The sequence below is a fragment of the Electrophorus electricus genome, chromosome 19, assembly GCF_041902795.1.
Source record: "Electrophorus electricus isolate QZ-2024a chromosome 19, ASM4190279v1, whole genome shotgun sequence".
Classification (NCBI taxonomy): Eukaryota; Metazoa; Chordata; class Actinopteri; order Gymnotiformes; family Gymnotidae; genus Electrophorus; species Electrophorus electricus.
Window position 1 is genome coordinate 3,838,236 of NC_137515.1, and position 18,567 is coordinate 3,856,802.

General features: G+C 39.8%; 3 protein-coding genes and 1 long non-coding RNA gene across 6 annotated transcripts; 3 read left to right on the forward strand and 1 right to left on the reverse strand.

Moving 5' to 3' along the window:
* The first annotated feature begins 324 nt into the window (after positions 1 to 324).
* Positions 325 to 2,381, forward strand: LOC145652436 (stromelysin-1-like). The gene is made up of 7 exons (XM_081702916.1): positions 325 to 471; positions 630 to 693; positions 803 to 911; positions 1,118 to 1,248; positions 1,389 to 1,548; positions 1,675 to 1,767; positions 2,071 to 2,381. The coding sequence occupies exons 1-7, from the start codon at positions 361 to 363 to the stop codon at positions 2,111 to 2,113; spliced, it is 711 nt and encodes a 236-aa protein (XP_081559042.1). The 5' UTR covers positions 325 to 360; the 3' UTR covers positions 2,114 to 2,381.
* Positions 2,382 to 2,579: 198 nt separating this feature from the next.
* Positions 2,580 to 8,099, forward strand: acat1 (acetyl-CoA acetyltransferase 1). 2 transcript variants are annotated; one of them, XM_027015443.3, is made up of 12 exons: positions 2,580 to 2,699; positions 3,000 to 3,047; positions 3,171 to 3,288; positions 3,481 to 3,576; positions 3,876 to 3,976; positions 5,701 to 5,844; positions 6,214 to 6,364; positions 6,523 to 6,618; positions 6,739 to 6,852; positions 7,009 to 7,073; positions 7,158 to 7,315; positions 7,440 to 8,099. In XM_027015443.3, the coding sequence occupies exons 1-12, from the start codon at positions 2,649 to 2,651 to the stop codon at positions 7,558 to 7,560; spliced, it is 1,263 nt and encodes a 420-aa protein (XP_026871244.2). In that variant the 5' UTR covers positions 2,580 to 2,648; the 3' UTR covers positions 7,561 to 8,099. The 2 variants fall into 2 exon arrangements, with proteins under 2 accessions (XP_026871244.2, XP_081558637.1); XM_081702511.1 differs by lacking the exon at positions 3,000 to 3,047 and having other exon boundaries at positions 2,583 to 2,699.
* LOC113580726 (uncharacterized) lies at positions 3,474 to 11,740 on the reverse strand. Its single transcript, XR_003410994.3, has 3 exons — positions 11,660 to 11,740; positions 10,106 to 10,199; positions 3,474 to 3,601 (listed from the first exon to the last, which is right to left on the reverse strand). It is a non-coding gene; the product is annotated as an uncharacterized LOC113580726 (long non-coding RNA).
* On the forward strand, positions 8,236 to 18,282 carry tmprss2 (transmembrane serine protease 2). 2 transcript variants are annotated; one of them, XM_027015441.3, is made up of 13 exons: positions 8,236 to 10,234; positions 11,459 to 11,651; positions 11,754 to 11,846; positions 11,962 to 12,078; positions 12,183 to 12,312; positions 13,084 to 13,203; positions 13,567 to 13,610; positions 13,856 to 14,021; positions 14,161 to 14,333; positions 14,547 to 14,642; positions 14,869 to 15,011; positions 15,099 to 15,251; positions 15,411 to 18,282. In XM_027015441.3, the coding sequence occupies exons 2-13, from the start codon at positions 11,459 to 11,461 to the stop codon at positions 15,417 to 15,419; spliced, it is 1,437 nt and encodes a 478-aa protein (XP_026871242.2). In that variant the 5' UTR covers positions 8,236 to 10,234; the 3' UTR covers positions 15,420 to 18,282. The 2 variants fall into 2 exon arrangements, with proteins under 2 accessions (XP_026871242.2, XP_081558636.1); XM_081702510.1 differs by lacking the exon at positions 13,084 to 13,203.
* Positions 18,283 to 18,567: the final 285 nt, after the last annotated feature.

An 18,567-nucleotide genomic window follows, 5' to 3' on the forward strand; every position in this document is an offset into this window, starting at 1 on the left:
CTAATGCCTTCAAGTTGCAAAGAATTTACTAAGTCAGATCAGGGTTGCAGTAAATATCAACCTAATAATCTTAAAGTTTAGGATAAGGTATGTGCATAAACAATAAATTGTGAGTATGTTCCATATCCAGATGTCTCAGGGATGTTCCATTCCAGAAAGGACTGAGACATCTTCAGATATGTAACAAACATGAAGGCACTTTTGAGCCCTTCCAGTAAAGGGCATGTTCAGACAGAATGGCCTATCCTTCCTTTCGCTTCCCCACCCAATGTCAAGGCTCGGAAGCCTTACATAGAAGTGGTGTAGATGCAGCACATATAAACCCCTCTTGTCTTCTCTGCAGTAGAAAACAGCTCAGCAATGGAGGGCAAGGTGCTTCTGACACTGGCACTCACGGTGTGTTTGGGGCTGAGTAATGCCGCCCCGACCAACCTCACACATCTGTCCGCAGGGGACCAAGAACTAGCAGAGGTAAGCAATTATGTGGACATTAAAATTGATGTTGCATGTTGTTTCTGTCATTTTACAGTAGTCCTTCCGTTTTTAGAAGCTCAGGCCAAACTGTGCCGTCGTTTTGATGATTTTCTATCTTGTTTTCTTTTTTCGCCCTCATGTAACCCACTTATCAGTACGTGAACACAAATGGATATCAACTACCAGGAGATGCTAAACGAAGAGTCCGAGCTCTCGATGGTATACGAAAAGTGTAGTGCACAGAAGTGACATGATGTAGATGTAAGTCAGGCAGTGCAATGGAGTATCTGGACAATAAAATGAACTTCCTTTTGTTTGTCTCTCCTAGGTCTTCGTACATCGGAGACCAGACCAAACATACCAGTGCAATGCAGCCAAGATGTAGTGTTTGATGCTGTAACTACTATAAGGGGAGAACCTTATTTTTTCAAAAATGAGTAAGACAGTGTTTTAAGTAGAAAACTGTTGTTTTATTATTATTATTATTATTATTATTATTATTATTATTAATATAATAATAATAATAATAATAATAATAATAATTACAACAATAACAGCTATAGTAATAATAGAATAAAAAGGTAACAAAAAATCTTGTTTTTTTCACATTTGTTCCCTCTTGTTTATCTTTCTTTCCTATAAGGTATTACTGGAAGAAGTGTGACAATATAAAAGGAATTCAAATTAACAAAATAAAATCAACTTGGCCCTCAATTAATTCTGTTGATGCTGCGTATGAGGTAAAAGCGAAAGACATGGCCTTTCTTTTCAAAGGTATGACTTCATTTATCTTACCTGAAATATGCAATGTTTATCACTCTCAAACTCACTCATACAGAAAAAGCTGACTTTATAATTTAATGTATTTTTATAATGTAAAATCCAGACATATTTATGTATATGTAACCATGTAGGTCAGCAGTATTGGGCCGTGAGAGGGACCAAAACATTGCATGGATATCCTAAACCCATCTCCCAGTTTGGCTTTCCTGCTTCAGTCACAAAGATCGATGGTGCCTATCATGAGGAAGCAGATGCTAGCACACTGTTCTTTGTGGGAGATACTTACTGGAGGTAATAACAACAACAATAATAATAATAATAATAATAATAATCTATACTGTACTCATTGATACTGCATAAGTATTATCAATATTACTGTTATCATTTGTATATATTCTTTTTGCTTATTTTGCTTAGATTCAATGAACTTTTTGAAAAACTGGAATGTGGTTACCCTAAATATACCAAACAAGATTTCCCTGCTTTTAATCCTGCTGATAAAAAAGTTTGGTGAGCATAAACACTAGTGCTAATACTACTACTAATAAATCTGAGTTTTCTAATAGCTGAGGTCTGGGAAAAATACATTGCCCAAAACCTCCCCTCCCTAACCTAACTTTAATTGCATTGCCAACATTCTCTTAGGTCTCTGTGACTATGTTTTTGCACAACCAATTAACAAAATTCCCAGTTAGTACTTAAGTAAAGCCATGATCTGTACTTGCAAATGATTTTTTTATACACAAACACATTAGTAATGGACAGCACTACATTTCAAGTGCAGGTGTGATTTAAGATTTATTTATTCTTCAGGTCTATTATATTTTTCCATTGGTGCCAGGAAAACAGAGCATGATTATAAATCAAGATCAGTGAGATGGGTGCTTCTAATCTATGGATGGCTGGACTGCTACTGAGCATTGTTTCCTCTTTTACATGAATAATAACTGAACTGAGCTGAACAACTGTAGATTATCTGGTGTCTGTTAAGTCACATATTTATATGCATGATACTAACCTACTTTGTTATTATTCTTATCTTAAGGTGTCATAAGATACTATTTTCTGCTGTAAATGTATGTTTTGCAAGTAAAATAAAATACAATTATTTGAAGCACTCAAGTCTCATGCTTGACGATAAGACAAGAAAACGTGAGAATTTAATTTTGTGATTTTCTACATTAAGCCTACAAAAGACGCTCAGATTAATAAGAAAACGAAATGATGAAATATGCAAACCAAAATAACACTACACTATCCACAATTCTGTGGGAGCAGCAACGTGACGAGGACACACCTCTCCGATTTGATTGGCTGTTCGCTTAAAAGCGTTTTTTTGGGGTGTGAAGGTGAAACTCGTCGTTCTGCGCGCTTGGTTGTCTACTGTGATTATGTCATCTGCTGCACTGTTCACCACACGCACGCAGCTGTGCAGACAGCTCGTAAGTAAAACTAAGGGTGCAAGGTCGATATGTGAAGTTTGTTTTAGCCCCCCCAAGTCAACAAAACATGACATTTAGCGACCTAGATATCTTGGTTGTGGATCATTTCGAGTAGGCAGCTAGCGGGTTAGCTTGCTTGCTAGCTGCATAGGCTACCTATTTAATTTCCAGCAAAAACTATACACATTCACATAGATGTGGCTGCCTTCTTATGAGAGACTTATTTGATGTCTGCGTTTAGCAAACGTTGTAGTTAGTTAGTTAGTTAGCTAGCTAGCTAACACCGGCTATTCTTTTCAGGCACACAAATATTTGTCGAGGACCTACGTTGCGCGACCATCTCTAAATGTAAGTTGCTACTTAACGTTATAGCTCTCCCTTAGACATATATGAAGAAAAGCCACAGAACCGTCGTATCTATGGCTGACTGAGGGTGAATGTCCGCTGCTCCTCTTGTGTATGACTTTCTAGGAGGTTGTGGTTGTCAGCGCAGCTCGGACCCCTATAGGGTCATTCAGAGGAAGCCTCTCCACAGTTCCTGCAACCAAGCTAGGTTCCATTGCCATTAAAGGAGCCATCGCACAAGCAGGTAAAGCTCTCTCTCCCTCTGAAGAAATGTGGGTGATGCTGCACACAGAGCACTCAGTGCCATAAGCAATGAACATAAATTGTGCCTCACAAGCAAATGTTGGGAATCATCATTTATTCAGAATTCTTGAAGGACAATGATTTGGAAGGTATTCTGGGACCTGTGAGAGCGTTCCCATTGTCTCTGTTGCAGGCATCCCTCTGGAGGAGGTGAAGGAGGTGTACATGGGCAATGTCCTGCAGGCCAGGGAAGGACAAGCTCCAACCCGACAAGCCCTCCTGGGTGCCGGTGAGTGACTCAGCACTCAGCACACCTATGCATAACAAAGACAAAACTAACAATACCCTGCAGTCTTTCTTGATGAGATCTCATACTGCAATGCAGTGATGCAGTGCAGCTCTGTGCATTTGGGTTGTTGTTTAAATTTAGAGATTTATCTGTGACAGAGTTTTGCTTTGGAATGGGAGGTTTGTAACAAGACTCAACAGCACATTTTGGAAGGTGCAAAACAACTCATAAAAATGGTGATGGGGAAATGGTCTTTGTCTAAGCAATCCCATAATCCATTCTGTCTGTTTAATTCACAGGTCTGCCCCTCTCCACTCCAGCGACAACCATTAACAAAGTGTGTGCCTCCGGTATGAAGTCCATCATGTTGGCTGCTCAGAGTCTCATGTGTGGGCACCAGGTAACGCAGCTGTTACTCTTAACTCACAGTCTGTGGTGCGTTTTCCAATAACGATTAGTCTTAGCAAATTACAAAGAACTTTACCAATTACATAACTTTAAGAATGCCAGTGTAGCGAGTGTTTCCCAAAAACTTTCTCCTAAACTACGAGTGAGTTTTAAGTAGTTCTTTGTTGACTCCACCTCTGCACTTGTGCTGGAAAACTACCGCCAGTCAAAAACTGAACCTCCCATACATTTATATACATTTTCTCATTATTACACTACAAAACTATGATTAGGAAAATAATTATTATAAATGAATGGTATAAAAAATATGAAAAACATTACACTTGCAAGTCCATATCAAGCCTGTAAAGAGGCACATATTTAACCTCTCATGCATCAGTCCAGAAGCATGGCAACTGGCAGTACAAACAGAATTTTTCCAAAGATGAACTCACCCAAATGTTGGGAGTAATTGAAAAAACAAACAAACAAAAAATGCTCTTTTACAAAGCTACAGACCTGGTAAAGGAGGTAAAAAAGATGCAAGGACAAATTTTTTTTTTTTTTTATGAGTGTTGCACTTCCTTATTTATATTTTAAGTGGTGGGCACAAATAAAGCTTGGTGAAAGTAAAACTTGCACCCCAATAAATGCCCTGGAGTCTATTATGTTAAACCCCAAAAACAAACAGGTCACATATCCCAAATACATTTTTGGTCAATTTTAGCAAAAACATTTATCATTTGCTTCCTTGTTTCAATGCCAGCCTGGAAAAGTCCTTCTCTCTTGGTAATTCAAGATAGGAGTAAGTTGCCATTTGACCCACTCCAGAATTGGCCCAGATGCAGGATGCAAGTTCTCCCAGGACACTTGGCCACAGTGTCCATAAAGAGGCCTTGGGGGTTGCATATGACTTGCACATTTAACACAGAGAAGCCATTATGGCAGATATAGTTAGAGCTCAAGAGGCTGGGTGTGTGTGTGGGGATCAGTGTGCCATCCACTGCACGAACAGTTCAATGAAAACCTATGTTGATTTTATGCAGTGCATCTCTAGTGCATGGAAATGTTATATATCTTGGTGCATGGCACCACAGTGCTTTTGCACACATTTGCATGACAGGTTAACTGTAGCCATTCTTTGCAAAGATTACATTGATTAATTACTACTACTACAACACACTTCATTTAAATGTGTACACCAGCAAATAATCCCCCATATTACAATTGTTATATTGTTTGTTTTGTGTGAATGAAATGATTTAAACCCTGAAATAAAATGAAATGATTTATATTTCTGCTCAAAAATAAATATAAATTTTCATGATTTTGTATTTTTGTATATATACAAATGCACTTTTGCCATGCATAGAACCAACATGTCTGAGTTTTATGAGGTAGAACTACATGTGAACTTCAAGTTCAGAATACTTTAAAATTTATGATCGAGTTTAACTACTAAATTAGATTTAAAGGGTTTTGGGAAATGCTTGTCAATTTAAGAATGTTCTCAAGTGTGAGATAACGTATTACTTCAAGTTACAAACACTTTGGGAAACCCACCCCTGGTTTGTCTTAAAAAAAGTATATGAGAACTTGACAATTTGTAATTTGGAAAGAAATGCAGATTTGTCTTACCAAGTTATGTAATAATTTACTGAGATTTCATACTTGGATGCATAGTTGTTTCTTTTTTCCCTGCATAAATGCATAAATGATAAAAATATATATGTGTAGGATGTGATGGTAGCAGGAGGCATGGAGTGCATGTCTCAGGTTCCATATGTGATGGCCAGAGAGGCACCCGCATATGGCGGGGTGATGATGGAGGATCTTATCGTAAAGGATGGCCTCACGGATGTCTACAACAAATTTCACATGGTACTGTGCCTTTTATATTTACATTTATAGCATTTAGCTGCCTTTTTTTTAAATCCAAAGCAACTTGCAATCATGGCTGAGTACAACTTGAGCAATTGACGGTTAAGGGCCTTGCTCAGGGGCCCAACAGTGGCAACTTGGCAGTGGTGGGGCTTGAACTGGCAACCTTGTGATTAGAAGTTGAGTAACTTAATTACTGAGCTTCCACTGCCCATACATTACAACAAACTTCACATGGTACTGTAGTTTTGTACGTTACAACAGATTTCAAATGGTGTTGGCCTTTTGTACTTTACATTTCAGTCGGTGCACCTAGGATGGCACCACATGCATCCTATGCACCATTAACCCCTTGGGTTTCATTTTTAGGGTAACTGTGCAGAAAATACAGCCAAAAACAGCAGCATTTCTAGAGAGGAACAGGACACCTATGCCATCAGCTCATATACCCGCAGCAAGGCAGCGTGGGAGTCAGGTGTCCTGGCCAAGGAGGTGGTTCCGGTTAGCATCCCACAAAAAGGTCAGTCTGACTGCTCAGTCCAGACATCTCAGTCCAGACATCCAGGCAGTTTCCGGCGCACGAAGCATTACAGAGCTGACGCGTTCCATGTTCGTTAAAGAAACTGCACGCGGCTTTCCTGTGCCGATTCAAGCTGTGTAATGTTCCTGTGTTTTCAGGCAAGCCAGATGTTGTGGTTAAGGAAGATGAGGAATGGAGGAAGGTTGATTTTAGCAAAGTGCCAAAACTGAAGGCTGTCTTCCAGAGAGAGAACGGTATGTGCTCTGCTCCCAGGACTTGTGATTCTCAAAGTTGGTCTGCAAGCCTTTGCTTGTCTAAAGATATGTTTGGATACATCATATATAAATCTACATATTTTTTAATTTGGCTCTCAGGCACAGTGACAGCAGCTAATGCTAGCACGCTGAACGACGGTGCAGCTGCCGTTGTGCTCATGACTGCAGACGCGGCGAAGAGGCTCAACGTGGTGCCAATGGCAAGGATTGTAGGTGAGAGAAACGTTCCTCTGCAGCAACTGTGTTTCCCTTTCAAAGATCTCTTTTCCTAACCCAGCGTGGTGGCCGTTCTCTCTGTATTGGCCTCCTCCTGCAAAGTGGCGTGTTCTTTGCTGAAGCTAATCAGTCATCCACTGTTCTTTTTTCCAGCATTCGCTGACGCTGCTGTAGCACCCATCGACTTCCCCATCGCGCCAGCATTTGCCGTGCCCAAGGTAAGCTAACGCGGTCGCTTTCGGCATTGGCGCTCGCGTGAACTTGTCCGTGCCGCTCTTGACGAGCCCTTGCGCCTTCTGCAGGTGCTCAAGGCTGCCAGCATTAAGACGGAGGACATTGCCATGTGGGAAATAAACGAGGCTTTTAGCGTGGTGGTCCTGGCCAATATTAAGATGCTGGACATCGACGCCAGCAAAGTCAACATCAACGGTGGAGCTGTGTCCCTTGGGCACCCTATTGGGTATTGAGCATGAATCAGCACTGTTTGTTGGCTGTTGCCAGTTTGATCTTGGTTCTAAAACACATGTATATAGTAATGGTTCCATTGTTAATCTTTGAACTGTTTGAATCTTCTTTTTCCCCAGCATGTCTGGTACTAGGATTGTTGGACATATGGTGCACAATCTGAAGTCTGGGCAATATGGCTTGGCGAGTATCTGTAATGGAGGAGGAGGGGCCTCATCCATTCTCATCCAGAGATTTTAACCAGTGCAAAATCTCTCTCATTCAGTATCTCTCTAAGGTCAACTGTAATTTGTCTGTTCAGCCACATTGTCTGAGTAAGGTCAGAAGATGGGGAAAATGCAACTGTAGCCAATTCAGCCTCAAATTCAGCATTCCACAAAGGCCAAAAAGGACAGTATAATCAGAAGGCAGATGATGGCCTTCTCAGTATTAGCTGCCTTTCTAACGTTATGGTTATAATCACTCCAAAATGTCACTCCTCTCTCTCCATCAGAGAACTATTTAATGTGGTCATTTTTCAATTAGCTTTTTAAATTAAGCCATTAAGTAAAGGTATTTATACTGATCATTATTTAAGGTATGAGGTTTCTTTATAGGATAAATCTCTTTGTGGAAAGTGGAAGGATTTTTAAGGAACACCCAAGATAAAATGGATTATTTAAAACCGTGGAATAGCAATAAAAGATACTTATGAAATGCTTTCACTACTGAAGTGCCTTTAGAGTTAATATTATTGAAAATGGCAAAGATATTAAATAAACAAACAAACAAAAACCCAACAGCATTTTGAATCTTCAAAATTCCCTGTAAAATGAGAATAGAAACAGTCACTACCTTGTAGCAACACTGAATTACCACTGGAGTGTGCTATTGCTTAGCCACTAAGAAAGCTTTACTTAAGATATACAGCAGAGAACATGTGAAAAAGGACGGGGAGACTTAGGTACAAAGAGTTTAATATGACTTCAGGTTTTTTTGCGGCCAGCGCTAGTCCAGTTCAGATGACATCTCGGACTGGCAGCATATGTTAAACGCTTCACAGAACTGGGAGTGTTTCTAAACTGTCCAGTAGAGCGTGTTGTCCAAGAAGCATGAGCAAGATTTTGGCAAGGGGCAAAACCATGCACAAACAGGCTTGCAGTATGGGGGTCCTTCACCTTACAGGAATAACTGACCTCCACAGCTGTCCACCGAAGTCAGCACGGGACATGTTTACCGGACACATTTTTCCAACAACAACAAAAAAAAAACACCACCACATAATGCACAATGACCAAACATTTCTCAATCGTTAAGTACACAATCTGAAGTACACTCAGTCTTGTCAAGTAGTAACGAGGTGTGAATGCACAGAAGGTTTCTGAGCATTAAAAGTGCCTGCATACTAGCCTTGGTCTTCGTTTGTCAGAGTCTAGTTTCAGTGCTACTGAAGCAAATCTGTCCAGCCGTATTAAGGCATCTTTGTACCAGGACATAACATTTAGGAAATCGGACCCAGGATAATCATTAACATCATCTTAAAAAGGCAGAAAGACAACAGAATCTTTTTTATTTTAGGTATACCACATAGAGACCCAGAAAAGTGATTGTGAAATACTATAAGATATTGTGGTTAACTGGGTTTGTAAAAATATTACCCAAGATTTTGCTCCAACCTGGATTTTCTAATTGACTCAAGACATCAGGTGTTGTTAATTAGTGAGATTAACTGGATGACAGAAAATTGTGTCAGGGTTTTTACTTTTTTGAACCTAAATTTAAACTCCTCTGACAGGATAAATTACTTGTACTTCCAAATCCAAAACCGTTGCCTGTGCAGTTTTGACACTTCAGCTGTTTTGTCCTAAGGTCAGTGCACAGCCATGTCATGTGACCCAGTTACTGATGATGTCACCAACAGTAATGACGGCTCCTGAACTCTTAAAGTGATCTTTTAGCAAAGCACCACTACTATTTCTCCAGTATAATATGAATATACCAGTTCAGTCTAAAAGTCACTTTGCTTTCACTACAGAACAAAAAAGCATGTACTCCAATAAATAACCAAGACGCCTGGTCCTGTTGTTCAAGTGATAAACCCCCAAAATAATAATTAACATTATTTGGAAACACCTCACCCAGTCATGAACCTCTTTGGTAAGAAGAATGCAACTTTTATGGGTGTTCATATATTCATACCAACCTAAGAATGGCACAAAAGCATAGTGCGCTGGTTACCTGCTGACCCAAGCAGACCTGTGTTTTTGAAGTTGTTTAACCAGGTGAGCATAATGGCACAGGCATTGAACAGAGTTATTACAGTTACTCTCCTTGATAAATAAGCAGACACCTTTTAGTGTAAATACATTGTAATTAGTATTTAAAAATGGATTTCCAAGTGCCACCGAAACAAGGAAGTAAAGATGAAATATTGGACAAGAGACCAGCCCTTGCCAGACACCAGATCTGTCTCTTTCACAATGCCAAATAAAGACAATTAAAGTGGATGATATGAGATGCTCCTAAATCTATTCTCCTGAATGTTCCCAGGCATTTTTGAATGGGAAAGTGTTATGCACACTACATGGAAATGTTGAACCTACAAGGAAACAATACTGACAACAATGTAATGTCATCTGCATCAGGGAGAGTCATACTGAAGGGTTTTTGTTGTCAACTTAAAAGCACTCAGCCAGGTGCCACGTGATCAGTTGCTTTCACCCAATTCGATGAGTCAGGAAACAGTGCTCAAAAAGTGCTGTTTACTTTCACCTGATAAGTGAAGTGCATGGCCTGATAGGCTTACCAGTGCACAAGCAAAGGTGTGGCCATGGCTGTTCATTACCAAGAACAGAGAAGAAGTGGACACACAGAAGAAGGGAGAGACTCCATGGTCAAATCTGTGGGATAAGTGGTGAAGAAACAGCCCTTAGAGGTATGTTTTTAATACAACTAAAAGTTCTTACTTTCACAAGGTCATAAGTACGCTATTAGTCATTACATGAGCACACTAGTTTTCAATAAACTTCATTAATATTGATTGTGACCTTTATTGATAACAGTGGATTGTGTTTGGGTTCAATGAGGCTCTGTTTCCTCTAAGAAGATTAGAAAGTAGATAATTATTTTTGAACTATATTAAATAAATGAGCAACAAAACAGTAATGAAGTTGCTTCCTGGTTTTTTTTTGGTTTTTTTTTACCATTTCTGGTTAGTTTTCAGTCTGGTGCTATAATTGAGTAAGGTTATTTTTCTTCAGTAATGGTCCTTTTACCTGAGTACATTTTGAGAAAAATAAAGAGTAAACTACTTTGAGTGAAATACCTCTTCTGAGATATTTTTTCCTCTCAAAGTACATTTGCTACTTTTTTCATTGATTTTATTCACAGGGTTATTTTCAGCATTTAATTCACCATTATAATCTAATAGAATCAAACTATTCATAAATAAAATTAAAAAAAAAATATTACTGAAAACTAAGTCTGAAAACCTTTTTTTTTTATTGTTGAAAATTAGCTTGTGTTATGCTGGGGTAAGAATAACTTAATTATTAAATGTTATAAGACAACCTGAATATTGTTATAAGGGTTCAAGCCATGTGATATAATAGTAAATATGGTCTTATACAGTAAAAAAAAAACAACTTACTTTTTCTTTTTTGAAAAGAAAGGGGACTTTTAGTAAAACTTTTGTTTTGTTTTTGTTTTAAAGTACTTCTCCTCCATGAGTACTTTTTTTCTGAGTAGATTTTTTCTGAAGTAACTACTATTTTATTGTACTCTTTCATCGTTGGCACTCAGTGAAACCGGAAGCTACTTTTACAAAACTGGTTTGCAAGGCAATGAGTCATCCTCACATTGCAAAAGAATTGTACACTTTGTGAATGATTAATTTGATAGACTTTACTCAGAAATCAGCACTGACATACCCGAAAAGGTTTTTTGCTTGTTTCATGTGCAATGCACATGTGTGTTTATATCCGCTAGTTCTGATGCACTTAGTGCTGCTACTGCTAAAATGTTTAAGAGCACATTGGAAGCTTAGCCGTAGTTGTAAGGACTTACAACTTACATTTATGTCCTTAACTTATACTGAGAAGACCAATGCTTAGCCCATTGGTTAAGATTTCCTCCAGCAAGCCTTTGCCTTGTTTTTCAGATGTACAATAACCTCTCCCATATAAACCATGGATTTCAGGATGAGGAATCTCGGCCTCTACCGCAGGCACCCTCGTGGGGATCCGTGGGGGTGTACCCCACTGTACCACAGTATGCTTTCTCCCAGCCTATGCCCATCAACACGCACCACACCGCCACAGCTGGCCACCCTCATCCCATATCAGCCCACAGAGGTACTCACGTTTAGCCTTTCCATCCAGTCTTTTAGGCATATACGGTTCAGTAATCGCGCAGTGTTTGACTGCACTATCTATGTGGTGTGACCGCTCTGATAGGGACCAGGAAGAGCCGATGCCCATGCATAACAGTGGCACTTATCGTCGTGTTAATCATTCTGGGTGTAGCGGCTGTGCTGGTATGGTACTTCGGTAAGTAATGAGTAATCGCTGTCATGGTAAATGTTTGGTTCCCTTTTAGAGGAATCAGTATTAGATCACTGCCTATTGTCTGATCAATGCAGTTGATCTCCATGTGTCAAAACAGTGTTTGAGAAGTGCATGCTGGGCTTTATGTGTGGAGATAGCCGTACGTGTTTGAGCTCTTCCAACTGGTGTGATGGACACCATGACTGCCCGGGGGGTGAGGACAAAGCAACCTGCTGTAAGAGGCTTCTTCATACCAGATTATCTGTGCTGGGCATCATTTTTGCACATGGACTGACCTTCAACTGGTTCCATTTATTTCTTTGTTTGTTTGTTTATTAGTTCGCTTGTATGGATCTAACTTCCTGCTCCAGAGTTTCTCAAGCAAAGACCAAACATGGAAGCCTATGTGCTCCGACAGATGGGACAACAATATTGGGAAGACCATTTGTGAGCATATTGGCTACTCCAGGTAAGGAAGCCTTTAGTCTGGTTTCTCCGTTTTCCGAACTTCTACTGTCCTGTCCAGTCATGTAGCTATAAGGCCCCATTTTGACACTTTCTAGATAGTGCTGTATAACTGTTCGGTCCTCATCTGTGTGTACTGATGTGAGAGCAGGGCTTTGTGAATACTGTTCGGTCCTCATCTGTGTGTACTGATCTGAGAGCAGGGCTTTGTGAATACTGTTCGGTCCTCATCTGTGTGTACTGATCTGAGAGCAGGACTTTGTGAATACTGTTCGGTCCTCATCTGTGTGTACTGATCTGAGAGCAGGGCTTTGTGAATACTATTCGGTCCTCATCTGTGTGTACTGATCTGAGAGCAGGGCTTTGTGAATACTGTTCGGTCCTCATCTGTGTGTACTGATCTTAGAGCAGGGCTTTGTGAATACTGTTCGGTCCTCATCTGTGTGTACTGATCTTAGAGCAGGGCTTTGTGAATACTGTTTGGTCCTCATCTGTGTGTACTGATCTTAGAGCAGGGCTTAGTGAATGCTGTTCGGTCCTCATCTGTGTGTACTGATCTGAGAGCAGGGCTTTGTGAATACTGTTCGGTCCTCATCTGTGTGTACTGATCTGAGAGCAGGGCTTTGTGAATACTGTTCGGTCCTCATCTGTGTGTACTGATCTTAGAGCAGGGCTTAGTGATTGCTGTTCAGTCCTAATCTGTGTGTACTGATCTGAGAGCAGGGCTTTGTAAATGCTGTCTGGTGTAAGATGTGGCCTGTGGCTGGTCTTTTAGGAATGACTACATTAGTTCTGGGGAGATAAGTATGGATTCCAATGCTGTGGATGGATATGTGAGGCTCAAATCTGATTATTCCAGTTCTGACCAGCCGGTATATAAGTATCTTGTAAACAGGTAGGTTGTAGATTTCATCTTTTCACTTTTTAACATTATTCTTACTCTTTTTCTGATAATAATAATAATAATAATAATAATAATAATAATAATTATTATTATTATTATTATTATTATTATTAGTAGTAGTAGTAGTAGTAGTAGTAGAAGTAATAATAATCATAATGTATTTAAGTAACTTTATTTGTTTAGATAACTTCTCTAGTATCTGTTACATATGATTTGAATTGTACTAAAACATGAAGTGATTGTTTTACCACCCTAAATTTATATTCCGATACTTCATGAGTGTCATGTTTTAATTAAAATAACTTTGCTGATCACATTTAGTTTCATAATAAAGTGTTTGTTTTTCCCATGCAGTGCATATTGCCCAACAAATGCAACAGTGACCTTGAAATGTATAGGTAAATAATAGCTAAATCTCCACTTCCTTACCTTACATTGGTGAAGGTGACCTTCACCACACTACTTTATTGAAGCCTGACAAAATTGCTTTTTCATTGACAAATCAGGAGACTCTGTTTGTTTGAATCTGAAATAGTAACTACAGGCAATTACATTTTTTTTTTTTTAAATCTCCAGTGCTTTCCTTTGATTTTTGGTTTTAGTTCTGCCTTCCGTTTCCGTTTCTCATTATGCTGTGCCCTAGATTGTGGGAGATCTGGAGATGGAACACGCATAGTTGGAGGGCAAACAGTGACCACCAGGGGGCGTTGGCCATGGCAGGTCAGCCTACATGTGGCTGGGAGCCACCAATGTGGAGGTTCGATCATCACCCCCTCGTGGATCATCACTGCTGCACACTGTGTTCAGACGTATGTCCCCGTGAAGTCTCCGACACTGTCCAGGACATCCATCGCACACGCTCACGGGCTGTGAGGAGCATGCCCGTGTGTGCTGGTATGTGCACCACCAGTTGCTGTCTCTCATTCGGGCTGCTTTGTCGTCCTGCAGGCTTTCGCTGCCGAGTCAGTGGACCGTGTATGCAGGGTATCTCACCCTGACCGAGATGTATGCGGCCTCGGGCAGCCCAGTGAGCCGGATCATCTACCACCCTGGCTTTGACAGCAAAACCAACAACAACGACATTGCACTGATGAAACTTTTGACTCCACTAAAAATGTCGAGTGAGCTGAAGATTCAATGTCATTTGAATCTCAAATGAATCTCATATTTTTTATCTCACAGTAAAAAATATTTGGCACAAATTTAGAGTAATTTGATGAGCTTGGTTGCAAATTTCTGCCACGCTTTGCGATTTTATCTTTGTGAAGTTTTCTCATTACAAGACGAAGGGATCATGAGGGAGAATGTTAGATGTTGTTTCTTCAATTCAATAGCCAACGTTGGACCGGTATGCTTGCCGAATGCTGGTGTCAACTTTGCTGCGCCGAGACAATGCAGCATTACTGGATGGGGAGCAGTTCGCAGTGGAGGTACAAGCACTTTTTCTCTTTTTTCCTCATGTGCGTCACTCTGCCTGGGTCTAATTACCTTTATATATTAACAACACCAGTGTTTAGATCGTGTAATGAAATCATTGAACATGTGTTGAAAATGTAATGGAATCATCTACGTGCTATCCATTTTATCTTACAGTATTTGCTTTGACAATTCAAAGCGATACTAACCTATGACTGTAAATCTTATGTCCCGCTGAAGGTCCTGCATCAGAGCAGCTGCAGGAAGCCACTGTCTCGCTGATAGACAGGTCCATCTGCAACAGCCGTCAAGTTTACAATGGACACATCACAGACAACATGATCTGTGCAGGCAAACTGGAGGGCGGAGTTGACTCCTGCCAGGTCAGCATCTGAGGTGCAGGAAGAGATTTCCGTATATAGCAATAACGTGGCAGGCAGCTGAGAATGACATTGTTTTTTCCCTCCCAGGGGGACAGCGGGGGGCCTCTGGTCATCAAGGAGACGTCGCTATGGTGGCTCATTGGGGACACAAGCTGGGGTGAGGGTTGTGCTTTCAGAAACAAGCCAGGTGTCTATGGAAACGTGACATACTTCCTCAAGTGGATTTATGAGCAAATGCAGGTATGAACTGTAAATGATGATCTTACAGTATTGAGTGGGGACATATGTACGCAAATGACATTTATGTAAATGAAGTGGACAATAAAATATTTCTGCTTCAGATTCATATAAATTCCACACATGATGTTCTTGTTGCATTTATTGTCCCCCCCCCGGCAGAAATATTAACTTGAACAGTCTGAGGAACTGGTTGCGGCTCATTTAGCTTCATTTCACAACTGATAGCACTGAAGAACAGTCTGGTGATGTCACTGAAGAACAGTCTGATGATGTCACTGAAGACTCCATAAATATAACACTGCTGTTGCCTAATCATTTCACATACTCATTTATTCTTGTGTTCCCGAATATCTGAAATGTTTGTGTTGAATGATGATTGTAAATGCAAAGTATTTATTGTGAAACACAACAGTTTATTAATGTATTTTGTAACTTAATGATTTACATTGTATTTAAGATCACAGGTGCTTTCTGAGACATGTTCAAAATTGCTGGCCTATGTGGTCCTGCCTGTATTACAGTTCAAATATACACATGCTTTAATTGCACAATGCAACACCAAAGCCTGGTGTTTGGACATGAGCTGCATATGCACGGGCTCACCAAATGTAACCTTTGTTTTGTTTTATCCATTCCTAGTATCACTAAACACAGTCAGCTTTTAGTTATACACACTGTAGGCACGCATTCGCTGTGGCATCATTTCTACAAGCTTCTGCAATGTCACAACATTTATTTCTGGCCAAAGTTGCATTCATCCCCCCCCCCCAAAGATCTTGTATTGTTGATGGGGGATTTGGACCAAAGTCTTCTCCAGCACATCCCAAAGATTTTCAATGGGGTTCAGGTCTGGACTCTGTGGTGGCCAATCCATGTGTGAAAATGATGTCTCATGCTCCCTGAAGCACTCTTTCACAATTTGAGCCAGATGAATCCTGGCATTGTCATCTTGGAATATACCCATGCCATTAGGGAAGAAAAAATCCATTGATGGAACAACCTGGTCATTCAGCATATTCAGGTAATCAGCTGACCTCATGCTTTGGACACATAACATTGCTGAACCTAGACCTGACCAACTGCAGCAACTCGAGATCATAGCACTGCCCCCACAGACTTGTATGGTAGGCAATAGGCATGATGGGTGCATCACTTCAACCGCCTTTCTTCTTATCCTGATGCACCCATCACTCTGGAACAGGGTAAATCTGGACACATCAGACCACATGACCTTCTTCCATTGTTTCAGAGTCCAATCTTTATGCTCCCTAGCAAATTGAAGCCAGTTTTGCCGGTTAGCCTCACTGACAAGTGGTTTTCTTAAGGCTTCACAGCTGTTTAGTCCCAATCCTTTCCCTTTGCATTGTGCGTGTGGAAATTCTCTTACTTTCACTATTAAACATATCCCTGAGTGCTACTGTTGTTTTTTTACGATTTGATTTGCCCACACGTTTAAGCGATCGTCGATCACGATCATTCAAGATTTTTTTTCCGACTACAGTCCTTCCTCGAAGATGATGTTTCCCCACTGTCCTTCAACTTTTAAATAATGCGTTGGACAGTTCTTAACCCGATTTTAGTAGTTTCAACAATCTCCTTAGATGTTTTCTCTGCTTGATGCATGCCAATAATTTGACCCTTCTGAGACAGATTAACATCTTTTTCACGACCACAGGATGTGTCTTTCGACATGGTTGTTTAACAAATGCGTCAGTTAGGGTTAAATAACTTGTTGCCAGCTGAAACATAATCACCCATAAAGCAATTATCCAATGGGAGGCTCTTACCTATTTGCTTAGTTAAATCCAGGTGGTGACCTTTTACTGGTGTTGAAATCTGCATGAGTATCCTCAATTAATGCATGGTGACTAAGGGGGTATTTTTTCTACTAATAAATATAACATGTAAATGTGAATGTAAAATTTTGCATCTTTCAAATTTTTTAAACATTGTATAAAATGCTTTTTTATTTCAAAGATTGGAAAACCAGAAACCTGACTTGCTTTCATACTCAATACAAGGAAACCGATCTAAACCACGTAATGATTTTTTAAAAAATTAAAACGTATCACTGTGAAAACAGTGAAAACTGTTGTCGTCTCTTTGTAAATATCATGAATTTGCGATGAATTGAAAAAAAAATCTGCAAACAGATGATGAGTGCCCCCTGCTGGCTATGCTTTAACTAATCCGTCAGCTTTCTCAGAATTTTATGTAACTCCAAATGTTTCACCCAGGAGGAAAAAAAGGTGCCAACCAAGCTTAGATTACACATTAATTTTGCAGATTCATGTCTAAATTCAGGCTGGGCTGCTATTGTCATCCTCTCTTTTTCACTATCTCTTTCTTTTTTTATCTAATCACCCCCTCATTGAGTTTTCAGCGTTAATTGGCAGATGCTCAGCAGTCGAGGGTGCATCTGCTACCTGTTTGTACCAATTAGCAGATGTGTGACACGCTGCTGACGCCTCTTCAGTGGGTTAACAGATGTGGCAATTACGGGCCCGTTTGAACGAACGCTCGTTTAGCGCACGGTCCCAGCAATTACGTCGCGATCGGGAAGTGGGATTTCAGCCATCTTTTTTTCCTATTTTTTTCCCCCGAGGTTCTGCGATTTTGTACAATTGGCAGAAAAACTGCCAATATTTCCTACGCCTAGAGCTCGAGGTGTTGTCTTGAGCAGGACTTAGAACTTGTGCAGACACTTTAAACATAAGATCTAACAGGTGATAAATCTGATCAATGCCAATTATTATTGTAAAATATATTTTATAATATTAGTTTCAGTCAAATTGTGTTAGACCTTTTTGTTCATTCTTTCTCTTTGATTATAAATAATTAATTACATTATCATTGTATTATTTGTTTCTGTACATTTTTTTTTCATTACAAAATTACACTTCATTAATTCTACAGAATAATAGTAGTAGTAGTAGTAGTAGTAAGAAATTTTTATGGTTTATGAAGCCTAGCTTCACAGCTGACCCCTACACCCATTAAATTCATCCTACTGTTGGTGACTGAAACTCAAGCAGCTATTGTTTGATATTGTTTGTTATTGCACTTATCGTTGTCTGATATGTATCTTATACTTATTTTTGCACTTCTAGGTATCAGCGTTGATTCCTGTATTTCAACAGTATTCTTGTTCAACTGTACCTAGAACTCTTATCTACTGTACTGGCTAGGATACATTCTATGAGAAAATAACAAAACACTTTTGTAAATCGCTCTGGATAGGAGCATCTGCTAAATGACAAAAATGTAAATGTAAATGTACCAATTTGCAAAATACGTCTGCAAATTCAAACTCCTC

Excerpts from the sequence above, each read along its gene's own strand:
- LOC145652436 (XM_081702916.1), top strand. The coding sequence starts at position 361 with ATGGAGGGCAAGGTGCTTCTGACACTGGCACTCACGGTGTGTTTGGGG. Across the intron at positions 472-629 it reads GGGACCAAGAACTAGCAGAG|TACGTGAACACAAATGGATA; the intron begins GTAAGCAATTAT and ends CCCACTTATCAG. Across the intron at positions 912-1,117 it reads CCTTATTTTTTCAAAAATGA|GTATTACTGGAAGAAGTGTG; the intron begins GTAAGACAGTGT and ends CTTTCCTATAAG.
- acat1 (XM_027015443.3), top strand. The coding sequence starts at position 2,649 with ATGTCATCTGCTGCACTGTTCACCACACGCACGCAGCTGTGCAGACAG. Across the intron at positions 3,977-5,700 it reads GTCTCATGTGTGGGCACCAG|GATGTGATGGTAGCAGGAGG; the intron begins GTAACGCAGCTG and ends ATATATGTGTAG. Across the intron at positions 6,853-7,008 it reads GCCAATGGCAAGGATTGTAG|CATTCGCTGACGCTGCTGTA; the intron begins GTGAGAGAAACG and ends TCTTTTTTCCAG.
- tmprss2 (XM_027015441.3), top strand. The coding sequence starts at position 11,459 with ATGTACAATAACCTCTCCCATATAAACCATGGATTTCAGGATGAGGAA. Across the intron at positions 14,643-14,868 it reads GGGAGCAGTTCGCAGTGGAG|GTCCTGCATCAGAGCAGCTG; the intron begins GTACAAGCACTT and ends GTCCCGCTGAAG. Across the intron at positions 15,012-15,098 it reads GCGGAGTTGACTCCTGCCAG|GGGGACAGCGGGGGGCCTCT; the intron begins GTCAGCATCTGA and ends TTTCCCTCCCAG.